Raw genomic sequence first — 20,338 nt, 5'->3', positions numbered from 1 at the left:
GCACTTTTCAAAGTCGTCGAAATTTTCGCCAGAAATCCAAAGGGGCTAGCCTTACTTTTTTTGCGATTTTTGGAGCTGAAAATTTCTGATCTTCGAATTGATTTGTATGACCGTTTCTAGGCTCATTGGAACCCCAGGAACTCAAAAAACACATTAAAAAAAGCGTGGGACCAACAGCAGAGAAATGACGATGAAAATCCGCAGTTTTTTGGCTGTAACTTTTGATCCGTTGCTCGCAGCGTATTGGGACTACGCTCAATCGATTTCTCTCGCAAAATTACGTCGGAATAGTGTCCTACAAAATTAATTGCAGCACCTTTCAAAGTCGTCGAAATTTTCGCCAAAAATCCAAAGGGGTTAGCCTTACTTTTTTTGCGATTTTTGGAGCTGAAAATTTCTGATCTCCGAATTGATTACTATGACCGTTTCTAGGCTCATTGGAACCCCAGGAACTCAAAAAACACATTAAAAAAAGCGTGGGACCAACAGCAGAGAAATGACGATGAAAATCCGCAGTTTTTTGGCTGTAACTTTTGATCCGTCGCTCGCAGCGTATTGGGACTACGCTCAATCGATTTCTCTCGCAAAATTACGTCGGAATAGTGTCCTACAAAATTAATTGCAGCACTTTTCAAAGTCGTCGAAATTTTCGCCAAAAATCCAAAGGGGTTAGCCTTACTTTTTTTGCGATTTTTGGAGCTGAAAATTTCTGATCTTCGAATTGATTTGTATGACCGTTTCTAGGTTAATTGGAACCCCAGGAACTCAAAAAACACATTAAAAAAAGCGTAGGACCAACAGCAGAGAAATGACGATGAAAATCTGCAGTTTTTTGGCTGTAACTTTTGATCCGTTGCTCGCAGCGTATTGGGACTACGCTAAATCGATTTCTCTCGCAAAATTACGTCGGAATAGTGTCCTACAAAATTAATTGCAGCACTTTTCAAAGTCGTCGAAATTTTCGCCAAAAATCCAAAGGGGTTAGCCTTGTTTTTTGGTCATTTTTGGAGTCAACAATTTTCCGTCTCGGACACATGCACATATATTGGATTAACATCATTTCAGATTCATTCTTGCGTCGCTGCATCTCTGCGCACGCATTGCTTTCGCGGAATGTCTCACCTACTGAATTTCACAGTTACGACGGTACGTTTCCAACGTTCCGCACATGACAGTTCTTGGTTATAAAGAACCTTGTTTGCTAGCGTGGTCAGTAACTTGGTTGATAATTCGTGAAACTGCCAACGCCTCCAAAGTTCAAACCCGCCGAACTGTTACGAAAAATAACCCGGAGTGATGCAACATTAGTCAAATGGATCTATTTGGAAGGTTTCTACTCTAGCTGTAGTGCCAAGTTATTATCAATGGTTCAACACGACTGATGAATTTGTGTCATCTGTGTTTCATGACGGCTGTGACGTGACGTGCACGTCAGTTTTGGTTTGGAATATTTTTGGCTGATTATTGACACGACCGACTAATTGAGAGGGAATATTGATTATAATGATAAAGCCCAACTATATCAAGGATTATTCTTCAGGATTTCGCATATAGCGCGGTAAACTCATCACGTTTTATCCGTAAGTACAGCAAATCCTATGTAATTTCTGTTTTTCGTTTATCAGTCGATTTATCACATCTGTTAAACATGTCAAGATTAATGTTTTGATTCGATATAATTAGGAGCTACATACTTAGCCTACGGAGTATACATAACTTCATCATGGAACCTAAACCAGTTGGCGAGGCTGATTTGAAAGAATTGAAGGAGCGCATGAATCTTATTGTTAGCGCAGATCCATTGCAGTACCACAATGAGTTTTCATTAAAAAGATACCTACGCGCCTTTAAAACTGTTGATGCTGCTTTTCAGGTATGTATTAACATTTTTCTTACCCTATTGAAATTCATTTTACTATCTACGATCCAAGTATTCATCTTCCTCTTATTCCAGGCAATTCTGAAAACGAATTCTTGGCGTGTCGAATATGGTGTGGCTGCCTTGACTCCTGACTCGCCAGTGGTTAAGAATAACCTGAACAAAGCAAAGGTTCTTCGACATCGCGATATGCATGGTCGACCAGTAATATACATACCTGCTAAAAATCATAATCCAAACGAGCGAGACATTGATGAATTGACCAAGTTCATTGTATACTGTTTGGTAAAATACTCACACTCAATCAATTTTCATTTGAGAATATCTGTGAAATTAAATTTTGTAACATTGGCAAAACAACATTACATGAATTTGGTATTAGCAGAGGTTGTGAACGTTGACTATCTATATTTTGCTTCACGTATGCCAGTCCTAAATAAGTTAAATTTTTACTGTTTTAAACTTACTCAATAGTAATTCATTAGAATATTTCGTTATATTACCACTATGAACTGGAAACCTTACTAACAACTCTGCTTTTTAATTGAAATATAACTAGAATTATTGAACAATTATGGCTATCGACATGTAAGTCTCTTTACAGGAGGATGCCTGCAAAAAGTGTTTCGAGGAAGTAATCGATAATTTATGCATTGTGTTTGACCTCAAGGACTTTGGAATCAACTGTATGGATAATCAACTTATAAAGAACTTAATCTGGCTACTTTCGCGCCATTATCCAGAGCGCCTTGGTGTCTGCTTGATCCTGAATGCTCCGACACTGTTCTCCACATGTTGGGCTGTAATAAGAGGGTGGTGAGTTTTAATGTTATTTAACAAACATTATTCTTGGTTCATTCTAATGGATCTAGCGTTCTTCGCAGTCAAATTAACAGCAGTTTACTTTTTCTTTGTGACAAACAAAGAGAATATGTATATCAATTTATATAATTACTTTAGATTTTTATTTCACTAAACTTATGTAACTATATTTTTCACCAGGTTGGACGAAAACACGTCGAGCAAAGTTTTTTTTGTCAATTCGGACATAGAGCTGTGTTCGTATTTGATCCCTGACATTTTACCAACCGACATGTAATACATAGGCACAGCTCAATTATGATCAAAAATAAAAATATATCAAACGAACGAAAAGAACAACTGATCTGCTAAACAAGTTCTGCAAGATACAGCAGATCGTCTAGATGGTTCAAGAGTATGTATTCCAAATGTATCATAGTGTTCAAACGTGATTATCATTGTTCAGAATTTCAACGTGATTTCAAAAATGAGTGGAAACCGATTACATGACAATCGGCACCTGAGATAAAAGCTTTCTCACTTCAAAGTATATCATATAAATAACAGAGTTTCGAGTAGTATTTTTTAATATGTAGAAAGTCGAGAATACGTTTCCCGAGGAAATGATTCTTTAATTTATTTTTACTGTATTTTTTCCCACTATACTTTAATAACCTGTATTTCTGAAACTTAAGTTTTTGTAATAATATCTCATAGATTTATTCTTGATAACCAAGTTTTGTCCTGTGACCAGAATGATGTTGCATCATTCCAATCCAGAAAAAGTCAATACATAGCGTTAAAAAAACTTTGATAAGTTCACCCAGAGGTTGCATACTCAACTTTACCAATTAAATATAAGTATGTTTCATTTGTATTGCCACAATATACCAGTCAACATTCTTATGGTTGTAAGACTTAGTTAGATAAGGAATTCTGAATCATAACTGCTACTAATCATACTGTTCAGTATCGGTTTCTTCTAATATCCTATTTAAATGACATCATCACGACGCCTCTTAAGAAAACTAGCAAGTTTCGGATTTCTTACAAAGACTAGCACGTTTCGACTTTTTACGAAAACTAGCATGTTTCGATTAGTACAATAAGGATTTTGTGAAGATTTATGCGGTGTACGGTAGTTGAAATGAAAGTCAATCTGCGGATGCAGAAGTGCATTTTTTCGCGTCAAAATAAACATATAAATATTCTCCAAATTGTTTTGTTGATGCGGATCTTAGAAAAATGAATGCTTCTTTTACAGGTTCTTTGTAGATGTTTTTGAATTTGTTCGATTTTTTATCAATATAAATATCAATTGGTCTTATTATATTTATATCAAGTAGTCCATATCTAAACTATGCGTAATCTTTCTACCAGAGTGTAAAAACTATTGTTTCTTATTGAAGATGACTAAATCAGTCTTTGGATTTTTTATACCCAGCAATACTACACTCTTACTAATTTGTATTAAACGTCTAGATTTCGTAAGAAATCTGAAACGTGCTACTTTTCGTAAGAGGCGTCGAATTAAGGTAGTCGTAAGTGAAATATATACAATACTGTTACATTTTTTGGAATTTTATTTATGTTAAACTATTGCTATAGTTTACTTGAATGGTATACCATATTATTGGCTGGTCGAAAGCATAGTTTGTGACAATTTTTAATTCAAGAAATCAGTTAATCATTGTGATTAATTGTTTTGATGAGTTGATACGGTAATGCAAGCAATCACAATACTGTATTGCAGTCTTCTGTAAAAACACATGGTATTACAGTCTTGCTTTGAATCAGTCGATCTAAAGATAGAAACTAATGCATACAGTGTGATACATACGATTTAGATTAGCGCTAATGAAAAAATTGCAGAAACAATGAAACTTCCTACTTAGCATTTCAGGACAAAAATATCAACTCTATCTCTAACGTGTAAAACTAAAATCTGATGGTTAATCGTAACCGTAAATAACGATGTACAAAACTATTATTTCTATTGTCTTGTACTAATTAGTATTCAAATGTATACTCGGTCGGATTGGGGTTCATTAAAAAAATGACATAATCAAAACATAAACCTTTGGAATGAACTGTTCACGTCAGACCATTCTGCTAGCTCATGATTATACCTCGCGAAATATGAAAACACATATGACCGATGAATAATGTATTTTTCAATAAATCATTCTCCAGTGCCATATCTTTTATCCTTGAACGCATTTAGTTTTTTTTTAGCATTGCAAATTTTCGACACAGCAAGTTTACTGATTGAAATTCAATTTGAATGATACATACTTTTTATTGTTCACTTAGTATACTGCAATTGCAATATGCACAAGCTGCAAAAGAAATATATGCTGCAACTTCTGCAGATTCAATAAACTATGGATAATGGATATCATACACAACGATATAGTATATGAAGTATATGCTGCATTTCGATGGTAAATCTGCTGTACATATAATATTGCTAATACCAGTGTTATAATTACATTGGTGAATATTAGCATTACATTTTTCGTTTCGAACCATGTATAGATATTTACAAGAATGAAAATTATGCTAGTACTATCAATTAGTTTATTACATACAAGCAGCCTATTACAATGTTTCCACAATTTCATATAATTTTTATTGAGAATATAAGAAGTAAGTATGATAGTTTTATTTTAAATGCGCTATGACGTGGTGTTCGATTTCACTCATTCCATACTTCTGACTTTGAGCATAACTTGTACATACAATAAACATTCACTTCATAAATGTCATAGATTTATATGTTATGTAAATATATATGTCTGTGTATTATTATAAATATTATATATTTATACATACATATACATATATACCAATGAATTCATACAAAACGGATGCAGTACAATAATGCTCATTATGTTAATCATATGCATACAATGTACGTGAAATGTGTATGTGTGTGTGTGCATATATATATATTGTTTTGTATAAATTTTTAGTACTGCTAATAATTGCATAATATTCGGCATACTTGAAAATTATATAAAATTACTGCGTTTCCTATAATACATTGATACACACTTACGAGGGCTGAGTATCTTCGCCAATAAGGGAGCTAATAATACGGTGTAAGTGTAATATTTCCTTTGAAGTTATGGATATTCAATTTAATTATCTTTCAAAGGGACTATAGATCACAGATAGTTTAGCTTTTTCACATTGATTATTCAATAAAGAATCAAAGACCTGGTGTATACAGATTTTAGAAAAATAAATTGATTCCATGCTATTTCCTGAATATTCATCGATCAGTTCAATACCAATATTGTAGCAGTTCGATTTTTTTCACAAATCCAAGCTTACCTGTACTTTTTTTGTGGAGGGTAAAAGTTAGTGGAGAATAGTCTGCATTCTGCTGCGTTAGATCTATAATCCCTTCATGTCATATACGCTTTAACCATTGTGAATTAAAAATGTGTCGAAGTTCACGTTGCTTTTTCGAAAGATGTCTTTTTAAAGAAGTTACCTTATCTAGTTATTGACAGAAATTGGGACAGAAATTTAAAAATCACAAAGTCCAGATGCAGGTTAATGTTATTCTCCGTATTTTTGATTAAAAGTTCAACAATGAATTTCATGTTTAATCACAAACAATTATGTATTTAAATCAAGTATTAAAGATTAGAAGTAAAACGATATATATCTACGCTTTATCACATAAAATGAACATGGCAGTTCGTAGTTGTTTATGATAAAAATTATTCAATCCTTGATGTATACAAATATATTTTAACATGCATACAACATTGATACTAAAAAAAAATATATATATATATGTGTGTATATATATATATATGTATATTTATCACGTTCCCAGAGAACGAAATTTTTTTTCGGACCTTTCGGAATACACAGTATGAATCCCTACATTCATTATAATCTAATTCTGTTACAGCCTACTTCAGATTCATATCTTTACTCTTAAAAATACTTCAATCTAACAATTTTATCGTTCCTACACAAATAGGGCAAATAATTAGATTCATTCGTATTCTGGATTCGCAATATTCATTCAGTATCTTTACCGCATGTACGCTACTTCAAAAACTCTACAACTCTCAATAATATGAGTTCACAGTACTAATAATAATAATAATAATTATAATCATAATGTAAATGAATGGATAATGGTACAGTACGTAACAGCCATTAGAATACTGCCGAAACTTGGCACACTTCTATTTTGTTACATTGTACGTCGTCAGATAATCTCCAACAATATAACAAAGATATCAATTGTATAAATAGCATGTACAGACATCATCATGTATACTAAAAGGTTGTACATCATTTATGGAATTCTATAGCTGACGAAGTAAATGGTATTTTATGTGAAATATACCTTTACAAATTCGCTAACATTATTTTATTTATTTTTTATTGATTTCTTTCAAAATATATGTGGTGCGAATTGCAACTATCGACACTAAAGTTTAAGTCTAATTTAATCATTTTTCTGAATAATCAACAATAACAGAATCTATTTTACATTGGCACCGAAGATATTTTTCATAATATTCTGTACCGACAGATCGAGTTCGTTATCAATTATTTAAATTTTTTTTAAATATTCTCTTTTCAATAAACTTGGTCTTAAAACACCGAATAACTTACATAGGACGATTGTTCCCAACTTTTTTACATGTTACCATGGAAACGCACCAATGAATTTTCATTTAACCAAGATGTGTATCTAGTCCACGAACTTATCATTGCAGTTGCTCATACACACCACTACAATTTCATCTAACTAATAGACAGACCTGCATTTTCAATAGTGCTTTCAATATTTCATTTCGCAATGAAACGAAGAGAATGAAAACAGTTTTTTGCCTGAGTTTTCTAAAAATATCATACATGTTAAAATTGAATATACTTCAACTGATCTCCTCAAAAGAAAAGCTTATCAATTCCATGTTGCGTAAGAACAGGATGTTCCGAGAGTTGCACTAAACGCATCATGGGTAGACATTAAAGCGGTTGATACAGTTATTAGGCCAGGAATTTTATTATCGCGAATGACAGTTTTTTAGTTTTCAAGTAGTATAATAAAAGAATATCATTACATATGAAATTAACTTCCAGCAGAAAAGACAACCCCCATTTGGTTGAATGAAATTGACTAAGAGTTTCATTCACAGGTTTTATATGCAAAATAACTATTCCCTCAACTTTTCGACAAGCTAAGTTGTTTTTTTTTTTCATCTATTGTTGTTAGAAATGTACGCTTCAGATCATACAGTTACGCAGTTACTGCATGGTTTCATATCTATAAACGGATTATTACTTATTATTCATACACATAACTTGACAACAGTAATTAGGAATTACGATTCACACACAATTACATATACGAGCAAATTCTGACTCAAGATTCGCGAGAGATATGCAAGGGGAACGATGGAGCAGACAGAGCGTTACATTGTACACTCCTATTATTAGTAACGACTAGCTGATGCTGTAAGGACTTGCGTATATTGTCTTCACAGGGCCCATGTTATGAACTCATTGAATTTTTCTCAAATTATTAGTATTATTATTGTTGTTGTTGTTGTAATTATTATTATTATTATTATTACTATTATTATTATTATTATTATTATTATTATTATTATTATAGTATCCGTGTATAATGTATATCTAGGCATGTATGTTAATGTTTGGTATAGTATTATGTATATGTGTACGTGTGCAACGTTTCATGTGGATGCTTACAGGCTAGATTTACGTTTAGGTCGTGCACCTGGAGCTGTTGCATAGTAAGGCCAATATCTAAACTTATTGTTTAACCTATTATTGCACATTTTATCCAAAAACATATTACTGATGCATATCATCATCATCATCATCATCATTATTATTGTTGTTGTTGTAATTATTATTATTATTAATAATATATGTACTCCGACCTATCACGAGGAACAATAATAATTATTAGGTTATTATTATCGAGCTGCTACTCTCGGGGTCAAGTATCAGTCATTTATCCCGTTTCCACAAACTGGCGTATATGCTTACATTATTTCGATAAAAAGCTACTCGTCTATCAACGTCGAGTTTGCAATCTAATTTTTGTTGTTAGAGTTAATATTTTTATACAAAAACGGCATGTTTATACAATACCAAGAGCATATTTGAATGAACTCGAATGTTTGAGAATTGAAAATAACCAATTCCATCTGTTCGATCTTAAAATTTATACATTATTTCGAAAATTGAAATAAGATCAAGTTAAGATTCAGCGGTGTTCGTCCTGATTCGTTAGTTACCTGTACAGAAATTTTATGGGACGACTTTGGAATAGGTTAGAATAGGAGATTCTTTAGGGAAAACAGAAAGTTATTGATCAATGTGAAAATTCAAATTTTTCTTGGTGGCAAATTTTTTTCTTCGAATATTTCTCTCCGCCTTAAAATTAACGTTATAATTCTTTCCCGGAGAGTATGCATTAGGATAATAGGTTAAGACAATAGAATTACTCATTTACCCTTAGTGGCACGTATAGCTTTGCATATTTCGATCCACGGATGACCGTAGGAGCTGCATATGTCGCATACGTCGGATGAGCTAGATGATGGCTGACTAGCCAGGTGACCAGGTGTGCTTGGTGATGATGAGCCACCTCTTTTAAGTTTAGGGGATGACGATGATAGAGGAACTACGGAACCAGCTGAAGAAGGTAACGATGCTGGTCCCCGTATCTTGTGTGAGGCGGGCAGCGTTGCGGAATTGTATGAAGTATTCGACGAAGGCAATATGGATGGGGACCGACCTAACGATGGAGATTTAGGGGCCAGGATAGACTGGTTCGATGGCGAGGACAGGCGCATACACCGCAAAAGGTTGAGTCAATCATTGAGCAAGCGCTGAGAGACGTTGATCAGCTGTTCCTTCAAAACGCGGAACGAAGGTCGCGTTTCCGGACATTGGGACCAGCAGCTCCTCATCACCTGCGAAAGAAATAGATTTGGAATAATGATGCTGATCACGAACGTTTCATCGAGTATTATTGCTCTCAGCGGATCGGGGGAAGAAAAACCACCGAAAATATAGGGAAAAAAAGGAAAGAACAACTGGCATTTCATCTGGCATTACATCATAAACTTCCTTGAAGCAGGCTTTGGGCTTTTCTAGGACCATCCCGCGTTGAACACGTTCAACAACTTCGGTATTCTTTAGACGACCATAGGGCATTTTGCCGCAAGTAAAAACTTCCCACATTAGTACTCCGTACGCCCATACATCAGACTTTGAGCTGAAGCGGGTGTAATTCAAGACTTCAGGCGGTGCCCACTTTATCGGGAATTTTGTACCGCCGCTGCTGGTGTATTGATCATCCAGCACATACCTGTAAGAATAGGATTACTATGAGTTCGGGAAGATAATCCGGTAGACTAAATATATTAGAGAATAATTTTTAACTCTGAATAAAATGTTTGATAAAAAAATAAAATAAGATTCGTGACAATACTATTACTACTACTGATAATAACAAAAACAACAGCAACAATAACAATAATATTAACTGTAGTAAATTTATTTATTTTTCTCGTAGAAATTATTAAATTACCTAGCTAAGCCAAAGTCAGCAACTTTGACAACATGTTCAGATCCCACAAGACAATTACGAGCGGCGAGATCCCTATGGATGTAATTATGCCTTTCTAGATATGCCATCCCTTTGCAGACCTGAAGCCAAAAGTTTTTTTTTTTTTTTTATAAATCCTTTTACTGTTTAATTTCAAATCCCGGTTCAATATCTCAGAAACTGTGCTGCGCATCGATTAACGACCGGTAATTTATTTATCGATAAGAGATCGATTGAAAATACGTCGTTTTGTTTCACCTGTATGCACATGTCTAGTAACAAGCCAACGTTGGAACCCAAGGTCGTTTCATGTCCACGGAGGTAGTTGAGAAGTGATCCATGCCGCATGTACTCGGTCACTATGTATATCGGTCGATGTTTACTGCAGACACCGTATAACTGTACCAAGTTCTGATGTTGTAGTTTACTGGAAATTCCAATTCGGAAGAAAGGAAAATTGATGAATGCATTATTCGAAACTTAGTGTGTTTAAGTAACAAGTCAAAAGGACAGGTCTTAACAACGCGGCATAGAAATTTATAAATCCAACTACATATACGACTTATATACATACATAAGTTTATTTAGTTTTGAATAACAGGTAAACGAGGAAATTTTTGATAGTCGGTTCAAAACTTACGTCATGACTTTAGCTTCCTCTATAAAATCGTCCTCGGACATGGTACCCTCCTTCATCATTTTTACAGCTACGTCGATAGAACCGCGCCATTTACCTCTTCTGACAACGCCGAACTGTCCCTGGCCCAATTCATCGAATAAATGCAGTTCCGTGTGATCTATTTCCCATTTATCTACAGATAATAATTAAAGCTCATTATTTGTCTATAACGAAGACTGCGTTATTTAAAATAAATGTAGCCTATATTACGAAGATCCAATGCGAATATTAAAGCGCACAAAGCTCATCGGTTGTTATAGATGAAAAATAGAAAAGAAACAAACAAATAGTAAACTACTTTAATTATGAAATGCGATTCCATCGGAGAAGAATCCACTCAGCCATCGGATGGTAGCTTCCGAAATGCTGGAATGCGAAACCGCGCAAAACCGCGGATTCATTAAAAGCATGATCAAGTAACTGACCGTGGCTGAGACCAGCTGTAGGTGGAACGGGACGATCACAGGGACTTGTTTTCAGTCTACTGGCAAGTCCGCCGCTATTGTGTCTGTGGTAATTGACGAGGTCGGGAATTGAGTTGCAGCAATGTTTCTCGGAGAGGTAAAAGTCTCCTCGAGGATTCTGCTTGATGTGATAATGCTTGACGTGGGCGTGCCCGCTGCAAGGATTGCAAAATTGAAATTATACAAGAAGGACAATACGTGAAGATATTCGGTTGAATATTCATTGATATTCATCTTACACTTTTGTGTATAAAGATAACGTGTAGAGACCCCTCGTAGAGGAATTGCGCACGACGAAACACCCTTCCTTGTCTTCTTGTTTCAGCAGAGATTCGGCGCGTTGTCGAGACATGTCACCAACGTACCATCTGAAATCATAAAAAACGATTCCTTAATTTTTTCACCATGTTTTTATCCCTCTTTCAGTTCCTTTGAACCTTTGAGAAGCGCAAGAAATTTCACGACGTAGTTCTTTTGCTTGCTTTAGTACCGTATACCTCAATTGTACCTACAATTTCACGTTATTACAAACGAAAAGGTATAATGTTTATAGTGTCGAAGAACTCTGTACATATATTCTTACCCAAGGTCTCAGAGATAGAAAAATTTCGTACATCGTACGTTTGGGCGAATCGCAAGGAAGAAAACTTGGGATCTCGCGATTAGTGAATATGATATAAATCATTGAAAATTGAAAAAATGTCGAGAAAAAAGAAAGTAATCCGTGACGATAACTCAGCTGGCTTCGATACACATATAATCTGAACGTATAGGTATACATACACGTATGTAAGTACATTAGCCACAGTTGGCATGGTTCGATAGAGTTCTGGGTAGGAACGATAAGAGTATCGACAGTTATTCGCGACGTAGTTTCGCGCCATTTAATCATGTATGTAAGCCTTAACGACAAATATTATTGCAAGAATAAAACGCGTTATAAAAAACGTGTAATATAATTTCGTATAAGTCAGTAAAATATAAACGATCACTTTGATTATACTCTGTATAATAACGTACTCGTATTTTTGAAGACCCAGAAGTTCTTTTTCCTTCACGTAGTTGCTGGGTATATAGCCGACTAATCTGAAAACAAAGTAAAAAAACGCAACTTAATCATCCGTGAAAAATTTTTTCCTCAAAATTTATCACCATTATAGTAACGATACACGATTACAATTTTAATATACATAGAATTGTTTGGTAAAGTCTGTATTATAGGTAAATCGATGATCAAGGCGATGATTTTTACGATACAATTAAATTCATTTTCTACCATAGACAATTATTACCAACATGCATGGCTCTGCACTGTTAGAAAAATATAACTAAACATAAGATCCCAGCAGGGCCACTTTAGATTTGTGTTATTTGTTACATTTCAACATTTAAATTGTCATAATAACATTTGATTTGTTAATTTTTCTTTCTTTTTCACTCAAGAATACATTAGAAACTGCTTAAATAAATCCAAAAAATTTGTGGACCTACCGGGAAATTTTTCGTCTAATCGTGTACTCAGAAAATACAATTTTCGTATACCGAAAAATTCTAAGAAAAGCTTATATTGTACAGGGACATGAAATTCAATTCGCAACGCATACCTGTTGTACTTGCTAAAATAAGAATAGCAATACACGCATATTGAATTTATGAGAATTACATCTGTCCAAGAATTTGCGCTCGTTTATCGCAATGTTGATTATGATTTACAGTTTAAAATGTGTTTTTTTCAGATCCGACGATCAGAAGCAACGCGTTCGTCTCACCGTACGGTAAGTCGGCTCTCATCGTCAGTGCCACGAGCAGGTACATAACGTAAGTTAGCAAGGAATTATTATTTCGCATAAAAAGTTTGGGGGGAATAATATAAAATATGATATTAACTTTGAAGCGATTAATTAAAACTTGCTAAGCGATCAATGGGTGCGATTATCTGTGTGTGTGTGTGTATATATATAACATATTTATATCTGAAAATAAATAAGTTGATCTGGTATATAGCTGAAACTTGAGTATATTTTGAAATTTTTACAATTTAACCACTTTCCTCACACCGACTGAAATGAAATTCTTCCTTCAGAAGTTCGAGGTTCTTGATAAGTACACGGTGCGGTATATGTACGTATATATACTTATATACACGTATACGTATAGGTCGAACTGATTAAGGACAATATAATGCGCCGGATGCAATATAACACCGGTACGATATAAGGATAGTAGGTGTACGCGAAGGCGAATGAAACACTCGAATTAAAATTTCAAATAGAGACACGAAGTCTAATAACTGGTTACAAGCCCCGTTGAAAGCGCAATTGCTTTTATACAGCGCATACAATATATAGGTGCCTGTCTAGCACCTAAGGCAGCAAGGCAAAAAGGCTATATGTACGTATCGTTGTCGAAGCCACCTGTGCAGCCTTTGACGCGGTACAATTTGAAAGATTTTAATTAAAGCTCGGCGCAGGTCGTGCGAAGAGGGAGGGAGAGAGAGAGAGAAAGAGAGAGAGGGAACGATGGATAGATAGATGGGGGTAAACTTATCATGTATACACAACGAAATAGAATTACCAAAGAGAAGGAGACTCGAGAGACACCCTTCAAGATTTTTATACTATTATATGAGTATATATTGTATGACAGGGTGTGTGTGTGTGTGTGTGTGTTTAAAGTGTTTGACGCTGGTTCATTATAAAACGAAGCCACAGAAATAACTGAGCAGCGTTTTATATCAAATAAAAAGAATGAATGAAGAAAAAAAAAAAAGAAAAAGAAAAAGTTGTGCACTCGTTATTACATAAAATTGCCGGCGGAATTTTATTATGCTTTGTTAGTCACGGTTATGACTGACTGAGTACACGTTGCCACTTTTGTCGTTGCAGCTTCTCCAAACGATAAAACCGCGATGAATTTAAATTGACTGAAACGTCGTTCGCACACCGAGTATTATTACAGCTACGTTGCCTCGTCGAATTTTTAATCAATACGTACGTTATACAAGAATTAGATAACAAATAGGTACATTTCATTTCATTTAAATTCTACAAAGCTTAATTTAAATTTGACGAAAAAACCTTATATATATATATATATATATATTTATTAGGGTGTTTGAAAAAAAAAAATTCGATTTTCCAACGGACCACATTTGAAATAGTTAGTTTAGGTAGAAACTTCTGTGTTTCTTCGGAAGCTGTATAGAGACGTGGTCGAACAGCAATTATATTCCTTAGACAAACGGATCCTTTTCTATCATGCATGAAACCAATTAGTGGAGGTCGGAAATGAAGGAATTAAGGATTGACGAGAGCGACGAAGACGCATTCGCTGCAGGAGCCGTTATTCTGTCTACTTATCATTGTCATTGCGTTATCTCGCCTTCCGTTTTACGGTGTTAAAATAATTAGTAGACAAAATTTAAGCGTTTAATTCAAAAAATTATCTAATTGTGACGTAGACGACGCGTAGAAAGTTGGAAATTTTCTCTCATACTTCAAGTACGAGGCGAATAAAGTTATTTATTTTTATTTTTCATCCGCTGCAGACTTTAAAAATAATTTTTTACTTCACTCGTAGGCGGCGAGGCGGCCTACTCCGAAACTACCCTCCTAACTCTGGCAGTTTGCGGCAGTTATATTATATAAATATATACACAAAGAGAGAGAGAGACACAGACACACACACACACACAGACACATACGTGCAAACACATAAGCGTGGTGTGATTTAAACTCCGGCTCGTATAACATTAGAGCGTAGGTAAATTAAAACTTTTTCTTACCCATGCTCGTCTTTGACTTTCCACCAGTGCTCCTGAGAATCATCCAACACTTCGTATTCCGCCCCCTGCGCAAACCATAATTATTATGAAACGCTCGACTAGAATAAACAGAGATATAGCCGAGTGGTTAGGCCTGAGAGTTTGATGTTTGAAAGAGGGTTTTGGTACGAGACGGAGATTAATTCGATTAATTAGTCGATGAAACGTTTCCCGAAAACTCGTCGTGCTAAATTGAACTCGAGATGAAATTTAGAATTACTGTAGACTTTAACGGAAACTCCACTTCCCTACAAATTTTAATCAACTTCTAGGGTTCGAGTTTCGATTCCGAAAAACGTTGGCCGTATTTTATTGACTCTCTTAGTCTCCAATACCGGAAGGAGGTAAAGAGATTGAACAAAAAAAAAATAATAATTCGCACAACGACTTCAGACGTCTGTTGCTATACTCTATTTATAGTTATATACCATGTACTATGAGAATTCCGACTATCGGCTTTTTGCGAACGTGTCAAGAACACCGGAACGGTGACATATTGCTGTAATATCTCCGACCTCTTGAGCGGTGGCGTCAAATTAATTCTTGCAGATCCTTTTTCCGCCCGGAAAACTGACGACCTTGTGATTTATAAAAAAGGATCCCGTGATCCCAGTTTCCCGAAGAAAATTTGACAGATATTACTTCTTTTCTTCAGTGAACTTGTGATTACAGTTCGGGACTTTGAATTTTTATGATTGATTACACTTATTGAAATGCGAATGAAAAGGAATATCAACCGTGGAAACCGGAACGAGGATTTTATTCCACAAGTCTTACGATATACTCGAGAGCAAGGAGGTTCGGATAAGGAAGAGGATTTAATTTAGTTTTTCTAATTACTTTTTCCATATAATTTACAAAGTCTGGTTATCGGACTGTAAAGCTAGTTTGGTATCTGGAACGTCTGAAGAGAAATCAGGTAGAGCTCTAGCAATCTTGTATAATTAATTCAAAAGAAAATTTCATTTGGAGAAACTCGTCGCAGTTTGTCGAGCGCTGGAAATTGCGTGAAAATTTATGCATAAATAAATAAATAGCTGACCATTATTCGGCTAATCTGCGTCCGTAAAAATTGAAATTAGTCCAGCGATCGGTTTGGAATCAATTGAGACAGTCAAATCATGTCAGAGAATAACGATGTAATTCGTTGAATTCCGTGCGAATAACATGAATTGATAATGATCGGAAAAGTTGACAAATCGTGTATCAGAGAGGCCGAACTTCTGTCTAAACAATTAATTGTACAATTTTGATTGAATTGAAAGATCTTTGGTCTTTGAGAAAATGATTACTCGACTTAAGAATACGCCGGGCTTTCCCTAGACGCGTAAAAGTCATTCTACTTTAGACTCCCCGCTCAATTGAAGTAAGCGATAAAACTTGCAGGATAATTTCATTGAAATGTACCTAAAACGAGTCTGTTATCGAGTATTCCGGACGCTTCCATCGCAACGACCGACGAGTGTATTTTTCTTCTCAAAGACGTCGGGGATGCTGGAAGGGGTGGAATGGTGGGCTCTAATGTTCGACCTGTAGAGTTTCACGATTTGCCGAGCGAGATAACTGGCCGGGGGACTGCGGGGTGCTTTAATAAAGGATGCGAGCAGTTGGTTCCAGAGGTAAGGTACCCTACAGCCGTTCACCCGGCCTGCCCGGAGTTTCCGAGTGAAGGGAATAGAATGAATGGGACAATGCCGAGTAAAGTGCTCCGGAGATTCAACATCTTTTGGCCTCTCATCTTTGCGTTTGTTATACGTTATACGTTATACGTACCTTCTCGAGGGACAGGTCGCCTCCTTCGATGGCTCGGAAAGGGTACAACGCGACGACAACCTTCGTTCGCATCATAAGTTTCTCCTGGAACATAGCGAAGGATATATCAGATTAGTCGACGTAGAGCGAGGTCCTCCCCTCCTTTCGCCCCATATCCACCGAAGTGAGTTTTTGGGAGGCTGAGCACGTGGAGAACAGGGTTGAAAAATCTGTGAGTGACGCGACGGTACGAAATGCTCGAGGTAAGAGCTTCGGTCCCTCCCAATTGTTTTCTTGGACAGCGCGTAAGTCCGGATTTCCGGAACACTGTCGAGTTATCACAGTCCCAAGCCTTGACTTCCAATATCGGGATTGACCTTTCGGGTCGCCAATGATCTCAGGGAAAGTGAAAGGAACACGTTCCGAAGATATTTCATGTTTAAAGGATGCGCGTGCTTGGGTTTGGCTAGGCTTTAATTGAAATTCAAATCGTACATTTCTGATCGTGCAAGCAAGTGGAAACTGGGAAAACGGTAGATGGTTCGACGTAACTTTTTCAATATTTGTACGAGCCTGTCTCTATAAAATAGCATAGTTATGGGGAGGGAGAGAGAGAGAGAGAGGAAAAGCCGCGTGCCTACCGCTGGCTTTTCGCAAAAGCGTACAAGCATGCCATATTTTAAATTCTTTCAATCTTGGGACTTCGTCCTTTGTGCGCTGGAGAGGACATACCGTGCATAACTACACCCGACCTCCATCCCGCAGACTAAAATATCGCGTGACTCGACCCTCCGAACCTATACCGAAGCGATTGGAACTTTGGATCAGAGTTTCAATGCTCATGGGTGGTAGGAGATTTTCTGGCGATAGATGCATGGGATTGAAATATTCGGGTTAGGGTCCGGACGCCTTGAGGGGAACGATTTGATTTCTTTCTCATTTCTGTATTACGTGAAACAAGAAAAAAAGCTCGGCACATTTGAGGCAGAGAATTAGGCAATCCAAGTTTCAAGGAGTTTCAACTACCTTTAATCTTTCCGACGAATCATCGTCAAATTGTCCTCTAGCAATAGAAGAAAAGATTCAACCATATTGTGATTATTATCCGACAAGCCTGATTAAGCTCGGCGAAAACTTTAATCCCATGCTTGAATTTCTGCGGTAACAAATTCGAGATTTGATTAGGCGAAGTGAGGAGGTATAGAGCGAGTAGCAAAGTACTCGGAAGCCGGGATGGATAATTCTCCGGAAAACAGCTCAGCTCTCAATGAATTTGCGACGTACTCTGTTGTTCGCCTCGAGCGAAGCCAAGCAAGACTATCGACTCTGGCCCTCATCCCGTCGTCATTATTCGTGAGAATTCGTCGTTCTGGAACCATTGCACGTAAACAGGATAAGAGGAGCAAGAGCGTTTCGCCGAAATAACGCGTTGCGCGTGTGGCTATTAGAGAGAATTTGCGATATTATCCCCTGAAAATAATTTAAAAGAATCCGTGGTCGATGGGGCTCGAAATGAAACGAAAAGAAATTAAAGTAATAAACACAACCGTAAAGCCAGGCATTCGTGAATGTCGTCAATAAACTTTACACTTTTAGCATGGAGATCGAATAACCATTAGGACATGTAATCGTACATGTATATCATCGTACTGACCTTTGCTTTCGACGATGGCGTCCCTGGTGCACCATTCGGCATTATTGGCGTCGATGTGGTCCCTGAAACAGATGGAAAAGAAAAAATATCATATCGTTAGTTACTTGAAGCACCTGCAGAATAAGTTACTCACACCATGATAATAAATACTGAAACATGACAACATGACGACAGGCGATATGGTCTGTAGATAAAAACTTGTCAGAGTATTTTAAAACAAGTAAATAACAGTGTACGATATTCTAATTTGGAACGTTTGATTGTATATAACTGGGTATATCGGGTTGAAATCGATGATGCGATAACGTGTATAATTAATGAACGAAAGCACCTTCGGAGAGGGAATGGATGCCTAAATCCTGCACACACGCGCGCGCCTTGCAAATCAATATTGCTAATTACTAAGCCGCGAGAGAGGCATTGTACAGTTAATTCCGTTGAAGGTATACGTCTGCCTGGCAAGGCACCGATCTGAATGGCATGGACGAGACAGGTAGGCAGTTGAGAATCTTACATCAATAATTTATCTCACAACAAGCCTATTGTGGTTAGGCACTCGCGCCGTCTGCCGCTCGACGAATCCACCCTTACTTAGGCGGCAAATAATGGGGGAGAATTTGGTTTGCAAAATAATTCCGTACCTACCTCGGCCCCGGGGGGCTGCTGTAAATGCTAACACACCGCCGTCTATGCAAAGGAGGTGGATTTTATTATTCGGTATTAGGTACGAACGTACATACGAAGGCGGGTCTCCGTGATACGCGATTCGCGCTTTGAATTATCTCGTGGCCAAAATTCTCGAAGGAATTGTTCTCGATACAGCTACAAGGATCCAACGCCAAATTACATGCTTCACGCGACACGTGCCTGGGGGTAGATTACATGTGTGTAAGGTGGAATGTTGAAACAGCGATAAACAGAGTTCTCGTCGCAGACACTCAACGACCGAGAATCCAAAGTGCGACATTGCGATGACGGAAAGAGAGACAGAAAATCCAGGATCGTCCTCAGAGGGATGATCGGTATTGGCTAATATAGGCTAACAGCGGTACCTTGCAACGCGAGATAACGAGACTTATATAGATTAACATAGCCAGACTGCTTTCTCTCCCGTGGATGCAATTCCCCTCGCCACGAGCTCAATTGACAATTATACCTGCCACAGTGTGACACTCTCAGAGCTTCTGCAAAAGTTTAACGAGCTCTGATTTACCAACTGCGAAAAGAGGGAATTGCGAGGCCGTTGGTTACGCTACGCGTTTGAGTGCAGATAATTCGGTTTTCGGAGCTCGTCTATGGCTCATAAACCCATCCGGAGTAAACAGGCTACCGTACAGTGAACCCCTGAATAATGGAGAAAATTGACCGAGTACACCTACTCGTAACGCTGCATCTCCATTACCCGCCGGTTGTGCAGTTCACACAAATTGGCAGTAAATTTAAGCAGCTTGATATAGGATTGGCGTAGGATCAGAAGTAGAATCAAACTGTGCATTAAAAGATCCACCATCTTGAATGGTTGGTACCTTTTTTCCATTCCTGCTTTCTTAAACCCGGTTACACGTAGGTCTGTACTCCGTAGAGGATGAAGGGACATGGAAGTGGGCTTGTCATCCCCGTAGATATTGTGATGGAATTTCCTTCCTCTCTGGGGGGAGGGAG

The 20,338-nt window shown here is 36.9% G+C and overlaps 2 protein-coding genes across 4 annotated transcripts in view; one reads left to right on the top strand and one right to left on the bottom strand.

The window, feature by feature from the left end:
• The first annotated feature begins 1,373 nt into the window (after nt 1–1,373).
• Nucleotides 1,374–3,319, top strand: LOC124412487 (CRAL-TRIO domain-containing protein C3H8.02). The gene is made up of 5 exons (XM_046892386.1): nt 1,374–1,578; nt 1,686–1,873; nt 1,955–2,164; nt 2,484–2,695; nt 2,882–3,319. The coding sequence occupies exons 2-5, from the start codon at nt 1,724–1,726 to the stop codon at nt 2,976–2,978; spliced, it is 669 nt and encodes a 222-aa protein (XP_046748342.1). The 5' UTR covers nt 1,374–1,578; nt 1,686–1,723; the 3' UTR covers nt 2,979–3,319.
• Nucleotides 3,320–8,597: 5,278 nt separating this feature from the next.
• Nucleotides 8,598–20,338, bottom strand: part of LOC124412484 (tyrosine-protein kinase Btk29A) — a 144,680-nt gene continuing 132,939 nt past the window's right edge. For all 3 annotated transcript variants that reach the window (XM_046892380.1, XM_046892381.1, XM_046892382.1), the window contains 11 exons: nt 18,677–18,738; nt 17,044–17,127; nt 15,232–15,296; nt 12,468–12,533; nt 11,687–11,815; nt 11,409–11,602; nt 10,945–11,116; nt 10,563–10,731; nt 10,287–10,405; nt 9,812–10,064; nt 8,598–9,666 (listed from right to left, as the gene is read on the bottom strand). In XM_046892380.1, coding sequence (XP_046748336.1) covers nt 9,565–9,666; nt 9,812–10,064; nt 10,287–10,405; nt 10,563–10,731; nt 10,945–11,116; nt 11,409–11,602; nt 11,687–11,815; nt 12,468–12,533; nt 15,232–15,296; nt 17,044–17,127; nt 18,677–18,738 — 1,415 coding nt within the window. In that variant the 3' untranslated portion in view covers nt 8,598–9,564. The remainder of the gene's footprint in view (nt 9,667–9,811; nt 10,065–10,286; nt 10,406–10,562; nt 10,732–10,944; nt 11,117–11,408; nt 11,603–11,686; nt 11,816–12,467; nt 12,534–15,231; nt 15,297–17,043; nt 17,128–18,676; nt 18,739–20,338) is intronic.

This window comes from Diprion similis, chromosome 11 (assembly GCF_021155765.1).
Source record: "Diprion similis isolate iyDipSimi1 chromosome 11, iyDipSimi1.1, whole genome shotgun sequence".
Classification (NCBI taxonomy): Eukaryota; Metazoa; Arthropoda; class Insecta; order Hymenoptera; family Diprionidae; genus Diprion; species Diprion similis.
This window is presented reverse-complemented; position numbering and strand designations above follow the sequence as displayed.

Bases quoted from the DNA above. Each gene is read 5' to 3' on its own strand.
- LOC124412487 (XM_046892386.1), top strand. From the start codon at position 1,724: ATGGAACCTAAACCAGTTGGCGAGGCTGATTTGAAAGAATTGAAGGAG. The intron at 1,874-1,954 runs GTATGTATTAAC...CTCTTATTCCAG, and splicing joins CTGTTGATGCTGCTTTTCAG to GCAATTCTGAAAACGAATTC. The intron at 2,696-2,881 runs GTGAGTTTTAAT...ATTTTTCACCAG, and splicing joins TGGGCTGTAATAAGAGGGTG to GTTGGACGAAAACACGTCGA.